The sequence below is a fragment of the Micrasema longulum genome, unplaced genomic scaffold (assembly GCF_059751315.1).
Source record: "Micrasema longulum isolate JH-2025_06_02 unplaced genomic scaffold, ASM5975131v1 h1tg002299l, whole genome shotgun sequence".
NCBI lineage: Eukaryota > Metazoa > Arthropoda > Insecta > Trichoptera > Brachycentridae > Micrasema > Micrasema longulum.
In genome coordinates, this window is record NW_028279451.1 from 58,767 (window position 1) to 79,077 (window position 20,311).

Below are 20,311 nucleotides of genomic sequence, written 5' to 3' on the forward strand. Positions count from 1 at the left end.
AACAACTTAGCAGATGTATTCTACGGTTAACAATGAGACAAAATAAAATGGATAGTTCTTTCTTTCTTTTCAAAATCTAAACATAACTTTATAAAAAGTTAACGTGATGAGTGATCAGTGATCAGTGATTACAGAGGATCATAATCAATGAACGGAACGTTGGCGTCGCAGCGAAAACATTGACCATAGATAGCAGCAGAGTCTATGGTCAGAATATGACAGTTCTTGCAACGCGTATTGTTTATTTTATTAAACTGGAAACTATAATCTTCTTCTTCGTTTTCTATAGCCTTTTCACCTCTCAACTCGGGTGTTCTGGCCAGTGTCGAGTTTTTTTTTTTTTTTACATATTTACACCTGTGTTAGTAAAATAAAATATAAATAAGTTAGTAAGTTACTATTTAATAAAATATAACCATGTAATAATATAACATATTTACAGTTTAACACCATTTCTAACTACATATTTACATAGAATTTTGAAAACATGTTTATTGGGTGGGGACATTAGAGTTTGAATATGAATAGAAAAAGGATCAGAGAGGTCGGATAGGAAATCAGGATAACAATCATTTATAGGGCGAAACTATAATCTGTGGTATCGCTTCGTGATCAGCTGGATTAGTGGTTAGGGGTTAGTATTGGTTATGATATTCGTCTATGGGATAAACAAGATATCTGTAGTCTGTGGGACAAACAAAAACATAATCTGTGACAAAAACTCGTATAACGAAATAAGTATATAATATTGAAATACGCTAAATAGTTTTAACGTTGTAGTTGCCAGTGATATATAGCGCCATGGCAATGAAATAAAGAAAATGTAAACGTGCTTTCTCTTTAAAGTTCTTTAAAAATGTTGTCAGATTGTAAATACATTTGCGTTGTTTGCGGGTATCGAGTGGATGCCCTTTTTCGCCAGTATGGTCCAACAGTTTTAAAAGTTACTAATTGTGTACGTAACTGATCACTTTTTACAAATTTGAGTAAGTGAATAATGATTCCACTATTTTCCAAGTATATTTATTTTGTTAATATGTATTAAAATTCTTTAGGGTCGGTGTGGCAGCATTTCTGATAAATATATCGAATATGATCCTGTTATCATAATGCTTGATATGGTCCTACTTTCCAAAGAAGCTTATAGGCACATTCTTTATAATACAACTTTTAAGGTGAGTTTTGTTTTACACAACTAGGCTCAAATAAATCTCATTCAATAATTGTTTATTTATTAGTATACTAGTAATATATCATGCAGTTAGATCTATCTTTTGAACTGTTTTATTTTTTTAGTTTTAAATGATGTTTTCGAAACTTTGAGACGTAATTTTTCTTGTTTGGTTTTAGTCTTGATATGGTAGTTTCTAATAATCTGACAGTATTGTTCTTAAGCTCCCGCTTAAAGAGAAGCCCTTTAGCCCCGTTGTATAGAACAAAATTGAATTTGCTACGGTTTCGGTTTGCGCTTGCAATCTCGACCTGAGTACATACGGCCAGTTGTATTGCTGTAAACTGTAGCTAACTTCGTAGTTGAGAATCATAGAATGGGTTTTGTTCGTATGGGTGACTATTAGCCGGAGGCGTATTATTATATAGTCTAATGTATTGTTAATTTTTTTGCTGCAAGGGTAAAAATGACACGATGAAGTGTTTTATGATTTTATTTTCATTTTGAATTTCACCAAATTTTAAATTAAATAAACAGATTGAAAAAAAAAATTTACATGGTAACACAATTATTTTTTATCTTGCTGCTTTTGCTAAAGCAGTCGTAGTAATTGTAGTACTAAAGAAGAAAGTCCTCAAGATCCTCCTCCATTCACTTTGGTTTTGAGCTCTTCTAGAAGCTCCTGAGGAGAGACTAGACTCATAAAAGTCAGTTTTAATTAAGTTTTTTTGTATGACTATTATTTTACTCAACTGTTGACAAATATTATATTATGATATTGATGTAATATTTTTATTTTTCTATTTTCAGTCATATTGGAAGCTTTTTATTATCTTACTTGTCATGGAAACTTATCTAGACTGGTCAAATAATAACTCCTACAACCAAGAAGTAGGAGAATTATTTCAAAATGTATCTCATAATACTCCTAATGCGGAGTTCAAATTACCTTTAGAATCCTCTTCATATACAGAAAGGTAATTATATTGCGAATGGAGTTTTTTTTAGGTAGTTGTGTTGCGTATTTTTTGCACCTTAAGCCAATGTGTTCATTAACTGTTAAAAAACATTGAGTTAATGTTTATAGGTCATCAATGTGTAGACATCTTATATCATCTTAAAGAAAAAATGGAAGAAAGAAGACCATTTATTTTAAAGCATAACACTTAATTCTTACCAAAATATATGACAAATAGTTAACAATGGAAACTTTCAAACAACAGTGCGCTTGTTACTAAATCATACATATAATTCCAACTAAACCGTTTAATAATTTATTAATTCGACTCAAAAGTACCCCCAAATTTAACTGGAATATCTGGAACACTACCCTCCATAATTAATTTCAATAGTGCTACTAAAACTTATTCTTAGAGGGTAGTTCAGTGCTATGCAAGCTCCTGATCTCACAGCGACCTGTAAAGATCTATTGTGACAGATCCTCGTGAATAGTTCTCGGCATCCAAACTCAGGTCTATTTAGCGCCTGGCTACTGTGTGAAAGGCGAGAGTTCACATTTTGTTCAATCTCCCCTTCAAAACCCCAATCTGTAAAGTATCTGCCTGTTAGATAAGGGGCGAGCTCCTTAACATTTTCAGGTTTAACCAGTGGTCCTCCGAGGATGAGGCTCCTTTTATGATGTAAAGCATCACATAGAATGTGTATAGTAGTTTAGTACATCTAGTGTTTCGGAAAGGTTCATTGTATCAAAGTGTTTGTTTAATCTGCAGTGCCATGTATGGGCTCTAGTGATAACCCTCACTTGATTTCAGCCTAGCTTTATTAGGTCGTAGGGAAACCCTTGCGAGTACCCTTTACAAAGTGAACTTATATTTATTAATAAATACTTAATATGTAATATTGATGTTTTTTGTTGATATTTCTTGATAAAACTCCATAGTTAATGATTATGATAAAATTATAAATAAACTTATCAATGAAACTTCTTGGTTTTAGTTTTACTTTTTATTATTTTGACCAACTTTCACTTAAGTAGGCCTATTGTTTACAACATTTACAGTTTTTAAACTATTCTCAACATATTTTGGAGATAAGATCTAATAAGTAAGGTGAAAGCGCTCGTTGGTCAAAATAATAAAAAGTAAAACTAAACTAAGAAGTTTCATTGATAAGTTTATTTATAATTCTATCATAATCATTACTTAATATGTATATTAAATACCTACCTTCTAATGACATACAAAATGATAAGTCAATCCTTATACCAAAAGTTTTTTATTGTGTACATTCAATATGTAATTTATGCATGTTTAAAATTTTTTGCAGCAATAATAGTACAAATTCAAGAATTTATTTAACACCAAACTTAAATAAAGATGAAAATATAGTACAACAGCATAATACTGAATCGTTTAAAAATAAATTACCGAACGAAGATCCTTTCCTTACTGAAAAAGGAATATACACAACTTTCTGTTTTGTATGTTTTGGTAAGGAAACTCTTATAGTTAATTTTTTATTAAAATGAAAACACTTAAATATCTGTTACTATCACCTTTTTATGAGAGGAGTAAGGCACATATGCTTGTAGAACACAAACAAAAACAAATAGGAAGATCGGGCAAAAAGTACATTAAAGTTGAATTCTTAGGCTTCAAAATCATATATTTATTTTTTAACATAGTCATTGTTAAGCCTAATACATTTTTCCCAATGTGTAACAAGTTTTTTCATTCTGTCCCTGAAAAATTCTTCTGACTTTTCTCGAATCCAGGACTCGATATCTGGCTTTACCTCATCGTCCGAGGTGTAATGATTACCCCTGAGTAGAGGAAAAAAATAAAAATCGCAAGGCGCAAGATCAGTAAGGAGGGTGTAGAATCTGTTCTAACTTCAGGTTTCGCAGAGCCTCTTTAGTTCCACGCGAAGTGTGTGGACAAGCCTTGTCATGTTGCAAGATTTTACAGTATACCAATTGTTTGATAATGAAGCTGACGCGTCCCTTGGATATTCTAATATGGTTTGCGATACCACTTTTTGAGTGATTCGCCGGTCATTTTGAATCAAATCGTCGACAAATTTGCAATGTTTATCATCTCTGGCAGTGATCGGACGTCCGCTGCATGTTTCATCAACAATTATGGCTTTTCCAGGCTTACAACCACGAAATTTTACTACACGTCGATTTATAACAGACCTATTAACAGCATCGTCACTAAAAATGTCTATAAAAGACGATGAATCTCAGCAGGAGTCACTTTTTTAGCAGTTAAAAATTCGATATCAGCATGCTGTTTAACTCGCGTTGACATAGCACTAGAACATGTCTCCATAAAACGTAAATATACTGAGAACAAATTTTTCGCAGACGGAGATAGGTTTAAGGACTAAAGTCTGGCAAAAAGCAGGTCAAATTCAACAGTGTTAAAAGCACTACCAAAAGCGTTAGACGTTTATCATTCATTGTTTGTCTGATATTGTCAGTTATTTTAACTAAGACGTAGTGCTGTGTCCAGCTCGAAAACCAGATTGCAGAGGATCAAGTTGATTATGGAGTATCAGATAACAGTCAATTTGTTTGTAGGCTATTCGTTCAATAACTTAGGAAAATATGGCAAAATGTCTATAATCTTTTTTAGATGCTGATGCCATTTTTAAAAAGTGGAATGATAAAAGCGGATTTCCATTGGGTTGGAAAGTGCCCAGACGTGAGGGAATAATTAATAATAAGAGTAATGACGGATATAATAAAAGGTAAAATCACATGGACCATTAACTAAATTAATTGACCACTGCCGGACGATTTAGTTTTGACAGAGAGCAGAACATGTGATACTTCTGTTTCATTGACGACACAGGAAAAAAACTGAGGGATGTTGTATTTAGAGTAACATTAATAATAGGTTGGGGAAAAAGTAAATTTGTATTTTTCGCTTTATTTCAGTGCTTTATAAAAAGTGTTACAATCATCCGATTTAAGTAAAATATGCACCATTCTATTTGATAACTTGTTGCCAACAAGAATTTAACTTCATAATGCCCCTCTCGTAGAAGCCCTTGTCCCTATTGCCAAAAAACTCGGACAACCAGTTTTCACAGGCTTCTATTGAGGCCAAATTTGTACCCCCAAGCGTGTTGGCCATAGACAGGAACAGGTGGTAGTTAGTTACTTGATGCCAGGTCTGGACTATAGGGTGGATGCATAAGAACTTCCCATCCGAGTTCCCGGAGCTTTTGGCGCATCGTGATGATGTGTGCGGCCTGGCGTTGTCCTGATGAAACACGATTCCTCTCCTATTCACCAATGCTGGCCCTCTTCTGTTCGGTCGCCAGCTTCAAACGGTCGAGTTGTTCACAGTAAAGAGGAGAATTGAGCATTTGACTATAGGGAAGCAGCTCATAGAACCACCTAACACACAGCAGCACCTTCCTGGCTTGGCTACGGTCTGGGCTGCTTCGTTGGCATTCGTCCATGATCTCTGTCGCTGGACATTGCCAAAATATGCTAAAACCTATAAAAAAATCATAAATATGGTAATGTGCTATCGGTCTCTAGCCATGATTCAATGTGTCTTCTTTTAGCATTCCTCCATACCTTGGTTGCAACGATTTCTGAGGTTCTGAAAATTTCCCCACCTACGGATAGAATTAAAGATTTTAGTTTGGATTTAGCGTTGTCGTGTTTCGTCATCAGTTTTAAAATGTGATTCGTAAGCCAGGGAGCTGGGGGATATTTCAGTTTCACTTGTCTAATAGGGGCGTGTATATTAAATAGGCCGAAGATCCTACTGTTCGAAGAGTCGATTTTTATCTCTAGGTGTTTTTTTTAATAAATATCCTTTCAGTCTATGTTAGAGACGTTAGCCTCAAATTGATCTTTGTTAATATTGCGAAAATTTCTAAGAAGCAATATCTTCTTATGATGTTCTGGACAGTTTATTGTACAGCTTATATAGAGAAGGTCATGATTAGAAAATTCAGAAGCATTCAATTGGCCAGTTTTTAATAACTTAATGAGGAAAGGTATGTTGACATTTAGTTAAACCTTTTGCAACCGAGATGACTAAAATTTAATAATTTTACTGGGTGAATTTTAAACTTGCCTAATTATGAAACTTTTTTGTAACAGGATGAATTTTCAAAAAAATCTCTTAATTGAATAATATTTACTATTGTGGAAACTAGAACACTTAAAGTGTAAAAAAAACATCATTGATGTAGTAAGATTATTCTTTAAAGTTGTTTTGCGTTTTGGTGGTGCATACTACTATGTCAGCTCCAAATTAAATAGCATCGTAAAATGTTTTCACACTAGTTTTCTCAAGAAATAATGACTTGTGTTATATTATCTATTACCTAGTTTAATACTAACCACTTTATTTTTATCTTAAATCATTCTCAACTTTACTTTGTTATATTTATATTTAGGACATAAGATTTTCTATTTCGAAGTTATGTTCCTTTTTTGTTGTTTTTTTATATTTTATTTTCACTAAATTGTTCAGTTTTATTTATCCTATTCTATTTCATATCACGTATTACATTATAAATTGTTCTCTGCTGTGATTATTTCTGAAAAACATTTTTTCGTAAAAGATGTCTTTGAACCATTGATGAATAAAGTGGTTAGTTGTGTGTGCACTTTTATTGTTATAATTTTTTATTGCTTATCATAGGATAAAGAACAGTACAAAAAGTAAACATGTATGTGTTTTTGTATGTGAGTGCAAGTAATTTCTTAAACATGTAGATTGTACATGATGTCAACATATTTTATTGAAAGATAAATTAAATTAAATCAATGTCAGACTTCTTAAATAACGGTATAATTTATTTATGTTCTTATTTACCAAATTTGATTTTCATTACAGATATGCTGGTGTACCTTTTATCAATTCTTTTGCTTTCATTATTTTTTGAATCATCAACCAAACAAAATAAAGGTATGTGTAGTTTTTTCAATAATTCTTCTTTTCTTACCATTACCCATACCAAATGATGCATAGGGCATAGAATTGGTTCACCATTTTCAGTGTATCTAAAATTATATAAGTTGGGAAGATGATCAATGATCAATTATCGAGTCAGATGTCTAGTCAAGGGACACCGGTATATAAGGGTAGTGTGAACACACCTTTTAAATGTCCATCTTGTTATGAATCAATCTCAAGACTGCGCGTGTGTTGACCAAACGTGCTAACCTACCATGAGATGTACAAGAACAAATTAATAATTTTATAAGGCTATTAAAGAATATTATTATTTTTTAATTATATGTAGTATAATACATATTCTGGGTCCAGTATTAGATGTAGCTTTCCTAAGTATCGAATCCTTTTTAGCAGTTTAAATTTTATTTGCACTAAACTTATTACTGGCTCACAATTTATTAAATGCACAAATAGTCTTTCCAAAGTGATGACTCCTGTTATAAAAATATAATATCACCAGTGTAAAATTTTCACCTGTTGCCGGTGTTACAATTTATATCAGAAAAAAAATGGTTAGACCAAACCCATTAACTTGAGAAAATAATATACCATATTAGCCCAAATATAATGCGGCTTTGAAAATAACGTTACCTATATATTTGGAGCAGGAATGAAAGAAAAAATTCACTAATCTTTAACCCCATATATAATGCGGATATATTTTTCTAAAAATATTTTAGTAAAAAACAATGCATTACATTTGGGCCAATAAGGTATTATGAAAATGCCGCTTTATAAGTATTCCATAATAACTCATGTAACATGTTCAATTGATGTACCCATTGTAGCTTTTACATGATAGGATTTTTATCACATAAGAAAAATATTAAGTTTTAACAACTTTACATATTCTAAAATAAGTATTTTGATAACATTTTTATTTACAAAAAGCAAGTGAAATTTATTTTGATCATGTTGGTATGTAAATTAATTACAAATTTGGTTGTTTTTACATTTAATTTATTAATTTAAAATATCTAAATTAGTTTGATGATTGTGATGTTTTAAAGACCCATTTCCAACTGAAAATTGACCTAAAACATAATATATCAGCGGGCAGATTATATGCCTCTATTTTATTTTATATATTCACTTATATAATAGTTGCAATTTCTTTTTGATTGTGTTAACAGATATGGTGCCGAGACTATCATTAATTTAAGGTAATCTTTTCCATCCACAGATTTGCCATTGTTGATTAAAATTAAACCTTAATCATTGTTTCGCAGGATTAAGTTTTAATTTTGACTTTAATTAATTGATATTTTGTTAATACATACTTGTTTGATTTACAGTTGAATTGAAATTACTACTGAAGGGACTTACTTTAGGAGGAATGGGAAATCTATTTATGGTGCCAACAATAATATGGGGTACCGAACAAGATAGATCTATTCACGCCCCTCTTGTATTAGGGTACATTATTTTATCGTCTTTAAATATTCATTCAGGTTTGTATAATTGTTCAATAGGTATACTACTTTATATTGAAAAAACAGTTTGTATTTTTCTATGAAACCATTATCATTATTCCACACACAACACTGCTTAGGGACTGCATTAGTACTCGAATTGCAGGATATCAGCGATAATTTGTGATGGTCAAGAAGTCAAGTTGATCAGTTTTATGCTTTCAGTTCAAGTCTAGGGACTATGAAGTATTGCAGTAAAAAATCACATATTTAATAAATATTTATGTCGACCTTTCTGGGAATTTAGCCTGGAACGTCAGACATTGTAGGGAAATACACCACCATGAGGCAGCAAAATCTTTCAGTATTTGAACTGAAAGAAGCCATCCGGCTGGAAATAAACCTCCAGGATTCTGGTTGTTTCATATACAGATCTCTATTCTTTGTTCTGCCTGGATATGAGAACCTATTTACTGGCCTTTAATTTAAAATTGTCATTTACATTTTTGCAGACACTTTATCATAGGATCCACTTATATGGACACATATACATAATAACATTCTTATTTAAAAAAAAAAAATATTAAACTTCTGATTGGAGCGTGGTTGATGGTTTCCGGAAAATTGTGTTGTCGCACTTTCATTGCAGACTGTTTTTCATAGGGACACAATATCTCATCCTATCATATAATTACACCAGTTTCACGTAGGCTATAGCTGTCTTTTCACTACTGATGCTTTTTGGATTGACAGCATTAACCGCCATTTCCTAAATGAGAAACACGATTTTGACGGCTTTTCCAGGCACAGCTGCGAACAAGTTCATGGAGAGCTTACCATTGTATACCGGTAACCTTTCTTTTAAATTCCTTTCGCATCTAACTGTTTAAAACAACACTTTGAAATTCAATCACAACTCTATTCTCATTCTTAAATAATAGGCGTTCTTTGAAATGGTACAGAAAATTGAAAATGGTTTATTCCATGACAACCTGGATTGCATTGCTATGTAAAATTATGATTTTGGTGGAAACCATAGGTAAATAATTTAAAAAATATGACACGTAATATTTTAACAGATTGATATCATATTATTACAATTAATTTTTTTATTTTTTATCACTCAGCTTATCCTAAAGATTGCTCCTGCAATGGTAGCCGAAACGTCGGAAAAAATCCAACACACACGGTATCACCCAAAAAAGAAACACATTGATAACAGTGATCGTGAAAACCTTCGCACCTATTTATTTTTTTATTGGTTGTATCTGGTATTTGTGTGCAATGATTTGGACATAATAAAAATATTTTTATTAAAAATAACTTGACTGTTGAATTTATATAATTGACTCAATTTTGAAAGTTAAATTAATATGTTTATTATTAATATCAATACTAACTTGTCAACGAGGGTGGAAGAAATTATTCTTGTCAAATTTCTTTTCACTAAGAGAATAAACCATTTAGTTAAAAGTATTGCTCACCAAGGCCATTTCCTGTACACTCAGACAAAAAATCTTAAATTAAATTAGATTTGATTATTATTTATTTGTTATTTTGTCTGCCTCATATCTTCGAAATTATTAATCTTACAAAAAAAATATATCATAATGGTTTTTGTATAAAATTTGTTTACTTTAATTTGTTAGTAAATTATTTTTTGCTACGAGTGATAGTTGCGGAGATATTTGTAGGAAACCGTCAAAATCATCTTAAACTGCCCCCCACCACACCCTTGGGAATTTTTAATATGTTATGCAGTAGACACCAACAAACAATCATGTCAAGTTTCAAAACTCCAGGCTTTTTTCCCCCTTAAAAGGCTAATTTGTCTGGGCTAATGATTCTGATCTTTAGAACAGAATAATAAAAGAAGTACGTATTATTGTTTGTTTATCAAAAGTTTTTTGTCTCGCATAGAAAACCTCTCCTAACATTTTTTTAAAATGTCAAAATGTGTTTAATTAAAGTAAAGTATACTTATAAGTTGCCTTATTCGCCCTTGAGGTGATTTTCACAAAAAAAGCGCTATATAAATTATCCAAACATTATTATTATTATTCCCATCAAATTAGAAAGCATTTTGGAATGCGCCGGAATGAAAGGGAAAAAATAAAATAAATATCAAAATGGTTTTTTTTTTGAGTTCGGCTTTTTATGATGCGGGGGCTGTATATAGTTATTATGTAAATTTAATATAATATAATTTATTTATTAAGTACTAAATTTTTATGCAAATTATTTGGTTATAACGTATTCCTCTGGTCTGAGAGGTTAGAAAGATAAGGGTCTTTGCACAGGCTTGTTCCTAGTGTTAGTATGAAGACAATTAGGGTTTTAGTGTGGGATCAGTGTTATGACGAGAGGTAATTTCCCTGAGTTTGATAAGGATCATGTTAGGACTCTGCCAGTAGTGTCTTGATCATTTTATGTACTTATGTGCTTTAGAATGCCTATTGTTTTTATTCTATTGCTTGAGTGCAAGTTGTATCGAGTGAATTCTTCTGTTTCCTATGTGTATTTGGGTTTTGTGCCGTCGTTTGTTTTGTTTGTATAACTACATTCTTCTTTCTTTCCGAAGCATGATCTGGAGCGTACGGCCGCAGTCTTAATTTGGAACTAACACTATTCCTTCACTGTCACGCTGGAAAATTTGAAAAAGGTGATTGTACTGGCCATGTGTATTTGATTGATCACAAATTGACAATACTGCAGTGCGGGGTACAATGAAAGCTTTTGAAGTTTCTATGTTTTGTTATTTTTGCGGTTTGATTGTAAAGAAATATTCAATTTTCAATTAATTCATTTAAAAAATTGATAGTGAATATGCGAAACTGAAGAAAGACACAAGTCTTTGTGAACAGTTTCAGGGAAGGGGTGGGTCCTTTCCTTTTACATTGTAATGCATTCCTGACTGGGAAATTCTGTGCTGAGGAATACATTTTGCATGTTATTTTATCCAAGATCTTAATTAATCGAAGCCCGAAAAGCCGATCAACTAAGGCCTGAAGGGCGATTTAATAATACTTGTAATGCGATTTCATTAGGCAAAGAGAACGGACTCATTTATGCCCAAAAAGCTGAATTTTTTAGCATATTACAGTCGCCAACAGCGACTGTTATTATTTTAAATCACAGAATTTTTACTATTCAATTTTAATCGCTTAGTAACCCAACTTTTTGCCTGGATATTTAATATATTTGTGTGGTTTCGGTAGCGATTTCAAGTGACAGATTATTCTTTATTACCTACATTGAGATTACTCTAAACAACAAAAAATAAATTGTGAAGCCTAAAGGGGCGATATTTCTCAGTGGCGAGCCGTGATTTATTTTATAGGTAATCTATTAAAAATGTTCATTAATTTGTACTACATATAAGTACTTACATAACATGTAAGTAATGTAATTATAAATGACTATTTTTTTGTAAATCTGTGAAAATCAACTCAAACAACAATTATTATTAACCACGCGATAAACGTAGCTTTATTCTACACTATTTTAATACAATACTTGCACAAAAGTTTATTAACAAATACCACAATGACATTCCGCAGATATTTCCATTATGATCTGTCATTGACAGTACTGTCAAGACTTGAGCACTGGCCGATTTCTTTTAAAATGAATAATGCCTAAAACGGCCACTGCGAACGCCACCTGTCTTATGTGATACACAATGTCAACGGTATCCCGTCAAAGAAAAATAGTCCTTCAGAAATAATGTTCGAAATACTAGTTTCCAAATAGAGAATCTTCTAAAAATATTTGTAATCTGCAAGTTTGTTTTAGTACAAAAAAATCCGACTTGGGTTAAAGACGAAAAATACAGTATACTTTTTTGTATGGAAGAATAAACTGAGGTAATCGGCTAGTTTCATCGTTCAGTAAGAATGGGCTGGGTGCTGGCGCTAGGCGCGCTTCATAGATATTTTTTTGTAGAAAGATATAAACTGTGATTTATAATAAATAACAATTACTTTATTTTTTTCCCATAAACATGGTTACTATAATTTATTATTATTTAAAGTCAAATATAATGGTAAGCTGTGCATAATCGCTTACTTTGACGATTCGCCCCTGATATTTCTAGGTGGTCAGATCCTAAACAATGGAGGCCTGAATAACTGAGGGTCGATAAATCAAGACCCGCAGGGCTATTAACACGAGGCCGAATTTTCTAGCATGTAACAGTGAGTGATGGCCAACTGTTGCCTGCTGGTTCTGTATTAATAAATTTTGGTGTTTGAAATTTTTGGAAACTTGGAAATTTTTGAGGACTTATTTTCAAGCATCCTTAAATATCTAGCGATGTTTTTGAAACAGATCTCCAGCTTATTATCTCATGTTCTATTAATGATTGACAATGCAAAGTATATTTTCTTTAGATAAAGATAGATAAACCAAGTTTTTAGTTTCCTTACAGCTGTTATTTCTATTTGTGGTTTAATATGTATTTGTTTTTCTAATATGTGTTATAATCAATTTACTCTTTCACAGTAAAATACATTTGTTTCTTGCATTTAGTTGCACCTGTTTAACGACTGACATCACTCTATGCAGATATTAATTTAATTTGAAAATGATATTTGAACAACTGTTTTTAAACAAAAACTCGGTAAAGAATGTAAGATATTTATAAAATGTTTAAATTGTTTGTGTATTCTTTAAATGCACACGTGTCGAAATCTTTGGAGACTGCAAAGCTTAGATAAGCATTGTTGACAAAATTAAGAAAGGAGTGCTGCCATGGTTTGGACATAATATGTAGCATACAAATGGCGAAAGAAGAACCGAAAAAATCTACATGTAAATGTAGATGCCAAGGAAGATCGATAAAGAAATAACCTGATCATGTTCAATTTGTCTTGAAAAGTGGAAATGTTTAAAGTAGGAATAATTGGCATGCGTGCAAGAGAAGAAGTATGAATGAAAAGAGAGAAAGAAGTCTTTGTGTATGACATTATTATTGTTACCAACACGGACCAGAAGGGTCTCAGGCGGTCCGCTAGTGCTCCAGTCCCGGACCCAGGGTTGTAATTCTGAGACTGAATGACTCAAAGCTATGGACGGCGGGACGTTGTAATCCGTCATGAGATGAATACATGGACCGTACGCCTAGCTTTGACCTTTCCTTTCGGTGTTTTAGCCCTGCGAGAAGGGCAAATTCATTTTGGCAAATGACGTTAGGTACATCAACTTAGTTGCACCGTGCCGCAGTCTTAAAAGGAGCAATTTGAAAATATGTACATTTCAAAATTTATTTGTTTTTTTCAACTTATTTTTCATTTTCATTTAAAAAAATGTATATATTTTATTTATTATTATTATTATTCGTTATAGGCAGGCAGCCTTTGCGGATGCTCCTGTATCTCGTGTAATGCTTTTTGTCTGCGTTCTTCTTTCAAGAAAGCACCCAAACGTAATTAAATTATACATAATTGAATTATATTTACTAACAGATTTCGTAAATTTAATATAAATCGACAAATGCCAGACCCCAGCCAACTCCCAGAGTGGAGGGATTGGCCTGGGGCACTGGTCTACATCCTATTTTCACATAGTAAAAATATTAAAAAAAACAAAGTAAAAGCGTATAAAATCAGGTATGTAAAAAAAAATAGAATTTCGTTATTTCCCAAAGTAGAGTTTTCCTGATCTGATCGCATAGTGCAAATTGAAAGACGATACCTTTTACTGCATGTAAATGACTTAAAATATATACATATGGAAATAAAAAATTGTGCATTTTTTTATGCCAATATCTTAAGATTGCGAAGACATGATGATTATTGAAATTCACGATAAAATCTGACAATCGGCTGACTCGCAATCGTGTTTTCCGTTTTAAAGAATTTCTTCAGAATTTAAAATTTTTTGTTGGTCGGTGGTTAGATTTCAAAATTTCGCGCCTTTGTCCTGGTATAGAGATTTTTTTCAACTTGATATTGGGTCTTCCTTAAGTCAGATTTCAGTGCATAAACCAGCAGTCTTCGTGATTTTGTTCGCCTACCTGATAATACTAAAAAATAATACCCAGCAATGTAAATATAAAATTATTAAAAATCGTAAGTAATGAATTTCCCGCTGCATTTGAATCTTGCGGTAATATTTAAAAAATGTCCTTTTGAACAAATATCAAATTAATACATAAAACCGAGATAAAGTTAACGAGATATATATGCATATTTCTTAGAAGTATGGTTAGGGACGGTTTTTGCTAAGGAACAAGAAGTGAAATGCACTCCCAATAGTTTCAGAAATAATGCGTTTAATAAGATAATTTTAAAAAAACACCGCTCGTTTGTTTTATCACCTTATCTTTATCACGTATAATAATATCAAATACTGTTACCTTAAGTCGAAAACCCCCTACCACACACTGCGTACTTATCCGGCAAGGCTTTAAAAATTTATCTTAAAGAAATTCTGTCTAGTACTTGTATCGCAGTGATATTTATAAAATCTTGAGCAACGTACCTCCCGACTTGATCTGCGAATTTTCTCAAATGGTACCAAATGTTTATTGCATTGTTTATAATATGTTTGTATGCTAATTACATGACACCACTCGTCTCTTTTTACTAGATTAATATGGTAAATAGGTTAAGATACAAATTCTTCACGTATTGGATTGATGTTTAATTGTTATTGTTATTGTTATTATCTTAAATCAAAAACAAAAAATATCCTGTGATCAATGGCTTAATTCAGAGTTCGGATCAGTTATGAGATTACGTAATCAGTCATTGGTGTCATTAATTTTTAGCCATAGCAACCTAAAAAAAAGAAATATATGGGAGTTGCTTTATTTTTTACCTTGCTTATAATATACAAGGTATAGCAACTAATGTAAAACTTTTACAACTAACTTGTAAAACTTTTATAATGCCATAGCAACTTTGAACCAAGAAATAATTTATCAGTAATGTTTAGTGAAACTACTCAATTATTAATATGTTTTTTTTTTGGGTCAGACCGTGTGTGTTGGATTTGTTCCGACGTTTCGGCTACCATTGCAGGAGCCATCTTCAGGGTAAACTGAGCGTTTTGTAGAAAAAAGTATGTGTTTCAGTACTAGTTATTTGTACCGTGTTGCAGTCGGCAGTAGGCACATTTCTATTAGTTTTTGTAGTATTTAGTGCTTTTGTAGTATTGATAACAGTGACCGTGAAAACCTTCGCACCTATTTACTTAATTATTGTAAATTATTTGTACAACTACAATGACTACAGTGGAAAGTGAAACTTATTGTTTATTTTAAATAAAAAAATCTTAGAATGGACTTTTTATACTCATAAATATTATATAGTTTAAAAATGTACATATGACAATGTATATTTTATCAATTCCATGTTTTCTTTGTTTTTCTTTTCAATAACTAATTCACCACAAAGACAAAGGAAAATTCACTTTTCTTTGTCCAAGGATTGGATTGAACCCATAACCTTTGGTTTCACCGCGGAGGCCGTTAGGGAAGTATTCTTTTGCACCCTCTGAAATTTTTGCCACCGACCGTCACTGAGTGAAGTGTACCTATAAAAACAAGGAATATTAAAAAATTCTAAATCCACATATGGTGTACCATACAATTATATTATTACCCAATTTCAATATCCTTTGATATTAGGTTAGTTTTACAATATATACGCTACTACTACTACTACTACCATCACGCCATTTCTCCGTAGGTGTAGGCAGAGAGAATGGACCGCCACACACGTCTATCCTGGCATACAATCCTAGCCTCTTTCACATTCATACATCTTGTCATACATGCCCTTCGGTTCTGTCTGCTTTTGACCGGACCAGACCAGACTTAAGATTTTGGTTTATCTGATCATGCCACGTCTTCCTTGGTCGTCCTCGTCTCACGTTGCCGTTCATTTTCGCCATATATACTTGTTTTACCATTCTTTCCTCGTCCATTCGTTCTACGTGACTAAACCATCTCAGAGACCCTTTCTTAATCTTATCAATTATACTTGACTCAGATTTACACTCTCGCCTGATTTCATCATTCGTAACCCTGTCAAACATTGATTTCCCACACATTCTTCTAAGAGATCGCATTTCAACCGCGTTCACTCGGCTTTCATCCTTCCACTGCCAGTTCCATGTTTCACTTCCATGCATAAGTGTTGGGACTAAAACTCCGTTGTGCACTGCCAGTTTAGTTTCGATTGACATATTTTTATTAGAAATTACTGTGCTTAGTGCTCCGTTCATTTTGTTGCCCGCATTCACTCTTCTTTCAACATCTTTTTCTACTCTCCCACCTCTTGAAAACATGCTTCCCAGATACACAAATTCTTCTACTTGCTCGAGACATTTGTTGTTTACATTTATTATGCAGTCAGTAATCTCACTATCCTTTTCAAATACCATCACTTTTGACTTACTCTCGTTCATCGCCAATTCACTCTCCAGGCATACATCAAACATTCTAGAGACTATTTGCTGCACATCAGCCTTGCTGGTTGCTAACAGAACTGCATCATCAGCATACAACAAGCAGCTTACTGAAAAATTATCCATTTTTGCTCCAATACCCATACATTCTATCTCCTTCATACAGTTGTCCATGTATAGATTAAACAACCATGGTGACATTGCACATCCCTGTTTCACACCTTTTGAGATTGCAAACCAAGATGTAAATCCCCCATTAACTCTTATACACGCTGAACTCTCCTCATAGAGAGACGATACTGCACGTATAAGTTTATTGTCTACTCCATACTTTTCCAACACGCCCTACAATTTCATTCTATCTACTTTATCATACGCTTTTTGTAAATCGACAAATGCGCAGAATAGTTTTTGACTTTTTGCCAAAAACTTCTCCGTTAGCATTCGCAGCGCAAAAATACAATATATATGTATTTTTTAAAACCTTTTCAAGATCAAATTTAAAAGAAAATCAATGTCGTATTTTTCACACATCTATCGTTGTTCGCGACGATATTATATTAACATAATATAATACATCGGTTATAAGCTTAGGCTATACCCTGTCTGCGTAATCTTAAAGTGTGAAAGCACTACAATTAATGATATGAATCATAAACGCATATCAATTTTCGCCATACCTAGAGATATCCACTGACACATTTTATAAAATTTTATTTATAATTTCACATTATATTGGTTTAAATTAGTCCTTAAAATACAAATTCTTATTTTCAAGTCCACGATTAATCGATTGATCAAGGACTTATAAAATACACCATTTAAAAAATAATTTTATGTGACAGTGTAACTATATTTCCACAATCAATTGTTTTGTCGTGTAACTCTTAAGAAATTGCACAGGAGTTTTAAAATACTCATAGATAGGATCTATGATGGACACCGATGAATTATTATGCTGGACTTCAATACAAGTGTCTACTAATGTCTACACACTGTCTCTAATAACATACTGAGTTAATTAATTTTTACCATAAACACATTTATAGAGAACACTGTGTTCAAACTTTGTAAAGGAATGTTGTTATATTATAGCGTAAAGCCAGATGCCTTTTATTGATTTATGTATGTCTGGAATAATAATTTTGTTTTACATACATTTTTATCAACTCAACAATACAAATTAATATAAAAAAAGTACCCACTAATGTAATATAACATGTTTTTAATAATAATCTTTCTCCTGTTTCAGTAATGTTTGAATTCAGCAAACTCCGATCATTTTTCATTCTATCATTTGCATACCTCATAAAAATTTCAATACAAACATATTTACGGACTTTTTCAATATTTTGATAACATGTTTGTATGATATAACATTTGTGGGGATAGATAATCTAGTGTCCTGCAGGAAATGGCTGCCAAAGAATGTTGAATGGAAATAAATGAGATGGAATTTAATCCAAAAAATATTTTTATAATTGTTTCTAACAATTGAGGAGCTAGATATACCAAAGCAATAGAATAAACAGAATAATATTATATATTTATTTTTAGTTGTTAATAAAATATTTTCATGGTAAACAAAACTGTTTGTATTAATTTTTTCTCTACAGAGGTAAGTAGGATTTGAATCTGCAATATTTCAATATACGTATTTATGAACATTGTAATAAGGTGACCTTATTGTAAAATGTAATTTGAAGTTCTAGCTAAGGCACTAAACAGTACTTTGAGGGCAGTGATAGAATTAAAAGCCTTTAGTTCTCTGCAAATACCCGAGACATTTCATCGTCTTGTTTGTTATTGCTTCAATGAGAGGAATAAACTATAATTTACCGAAATATCAAAAATTTTGGTGGACATTTTCAACGAGTTATAAAAAACTCACTATTAGAAAATGGAAATCAAGTTGGGGCAGAGGAGGGTTCGAACTCAGACCTCTGATCCGTGAGTCCGCAACGTTAGCCACGGGACCATAACATTACAGATGTTATGACAGAATCCAATAGGTTTTTATTATCTCTAGTAAATATAATTACACAATACTTCTCAATATTTAAGACACCAATGAGTCTTACCAAATTAGACTGAAGAACTTTACAATCAATATTAAAAGTGATAAAATGTCATTCACAAATTAGCAAAGAATATTGTTGAATGTTTATTTTAAATGCGTATTTTTAGGTTTGCCAATGAAATTGGCTACTAACCCTAAACTGACCAATGTAGATGATCTGCTATGTACCAATAAGCATAATAATGAATATAAATAAATAACAAACATTTTTATAACTCGGCGATTAGTGCATTATGCATAGAATTTAGATATATTGTACACAAAATTCAAACTAGCATTTATAATTTATTTCAAAATTAGCCGCCAGGGTAAAAATTAAATGATAATATTTGAGAGAAATAGTTTTCTGCCAATGTTTAAATGGTGATTTGTTTGTATTTTAAAAAAAACTTGAAGTTATAATAATTGTTTCCGCAACTTTCATCGTTAGATAAAATGATGTTCATAGAAAATGTTATTTCTTGCTTTCTTTATATTCTTGTATTTTTTAACCTTTTATGTCCGATGTCGCATATTGTCTACATACCTAAAATATGAAAATAAAGCTGAAAAAAATTCCCAGTATCTACACCCAAAAACACACAAATAAATTATATATTTTTAGTTTGAATTATAAAAAATGGGCAGTAAAGGGTTAACAAAATTTACGTTTGCATAGAGGGCCTATGAATCGGCATTCTTCTTCCGATGCTGGTGATCACTTCAGCAAAAGCATCTCTGTCCTGCGCCACTCAGAACAGGTCCTTAACTCTCCTATTGAAAAGATCACCAGAGTGGTTTCCTGTTGCCTTCTTTGGCGGATTTTTCGACAGGTGACCTTCCCTTTTTTTTTGAGGTTTGGAGGCACCAGAAACTCATCTTTCGCCCTGGGGTTTAAATTGGTATTAAAATGAGTAATTTAAAACAAACCAACCCACGTAATCAATTATAAAGAATACTATAGAGAAACTATTTAATGAGTACTTATATGAATATCAGTGATGGAGAAAAATTCCTTGTGATGTATACATACATTCCATTTTCATTTACTAGTTGTAGCATATGGTGTCCACAAATAACTTGCAGGGTTTTCTGCTGCTAACTTCTGTGTGTTCTCACAGTTAGATCCACATTTCAAACATAAACTGCCGATAAGCCGTCAGCAGTGGAAGTTGAGAACCTGATGTCTTGTGAAGTACACCTCTCAGGAGGCAAGTAGAATACAGTTGTTACCGGAGGTTCCTACATCCATTTTCTTGTTTTTAAAATAATTCAGCCAGCTGAATCTTGAGTCAGTAAAGAT

The 20,311-nt window shown here is 32.3% G+C and overlaps 1 protein-coding gene and 1 long non-coding RNA gene across 5 annotated transcripts; one reads left to right on the forward strand and one right to left on the reverse strand.

The window, feature by feature from the left end:
- Positions 1 to 667: 667 nt before the first annotated feature.
- Arv1 (ACAT-related protein required for viability 1) lies at positions 668 to 18,538 on the forward strand. 4 transcript variants are annotated; one of them, XM_088239901.1, is made up of 7 exons: positions 668 to 955; positions 1,056 to 1,175; positions 1,982 to 2,148; positions 3,458 to 3,621; positions 7,003 to 7,074; positions 8,418 to 8,573; positions 18,202 to 18,538. In XM_088239901.1, exons 1-7 carry the CDS (start codon positions 857 to 859, stop codon positions 18,303 to 18,305), a joined length of 882 nt encoding a protein of 293 aa, XP_088096027.1. In that variant the 5' UTR covers positions 668 to 856; the 3' UTR covers positions 18,306 to 18,538. The 4 variants fall into 4 exon arrangements, with proteins under 4 accessions (XP_088096027.1, XP_088096028.1, XP_088096030.1 ...); XM_088239902.1 differs by lacking the exon at positions 18,202 to 18,538 and adding an exon at positions 9,662 to 13,457; XM_088239903.1 differs by having other exon boundaries at positions 873 to 986.
- LOC148272549 (uncharacterized) lies at positions 14,574 to 18,190 on the reverse strand. The gene is made up of 2 exons (XR_015824818.1): positions 17,630 to 18,190; positions 14,574 to 16,073 (listed from the first exon to the last, which is right to left on the reverse strand). It is a non-coding gene; the product is annotated as an uncharacterized LOC148272549 (long non-coding RNA).
- Positions 18,539 to 20,311: the final 1,773 nt, after the last annotated feature.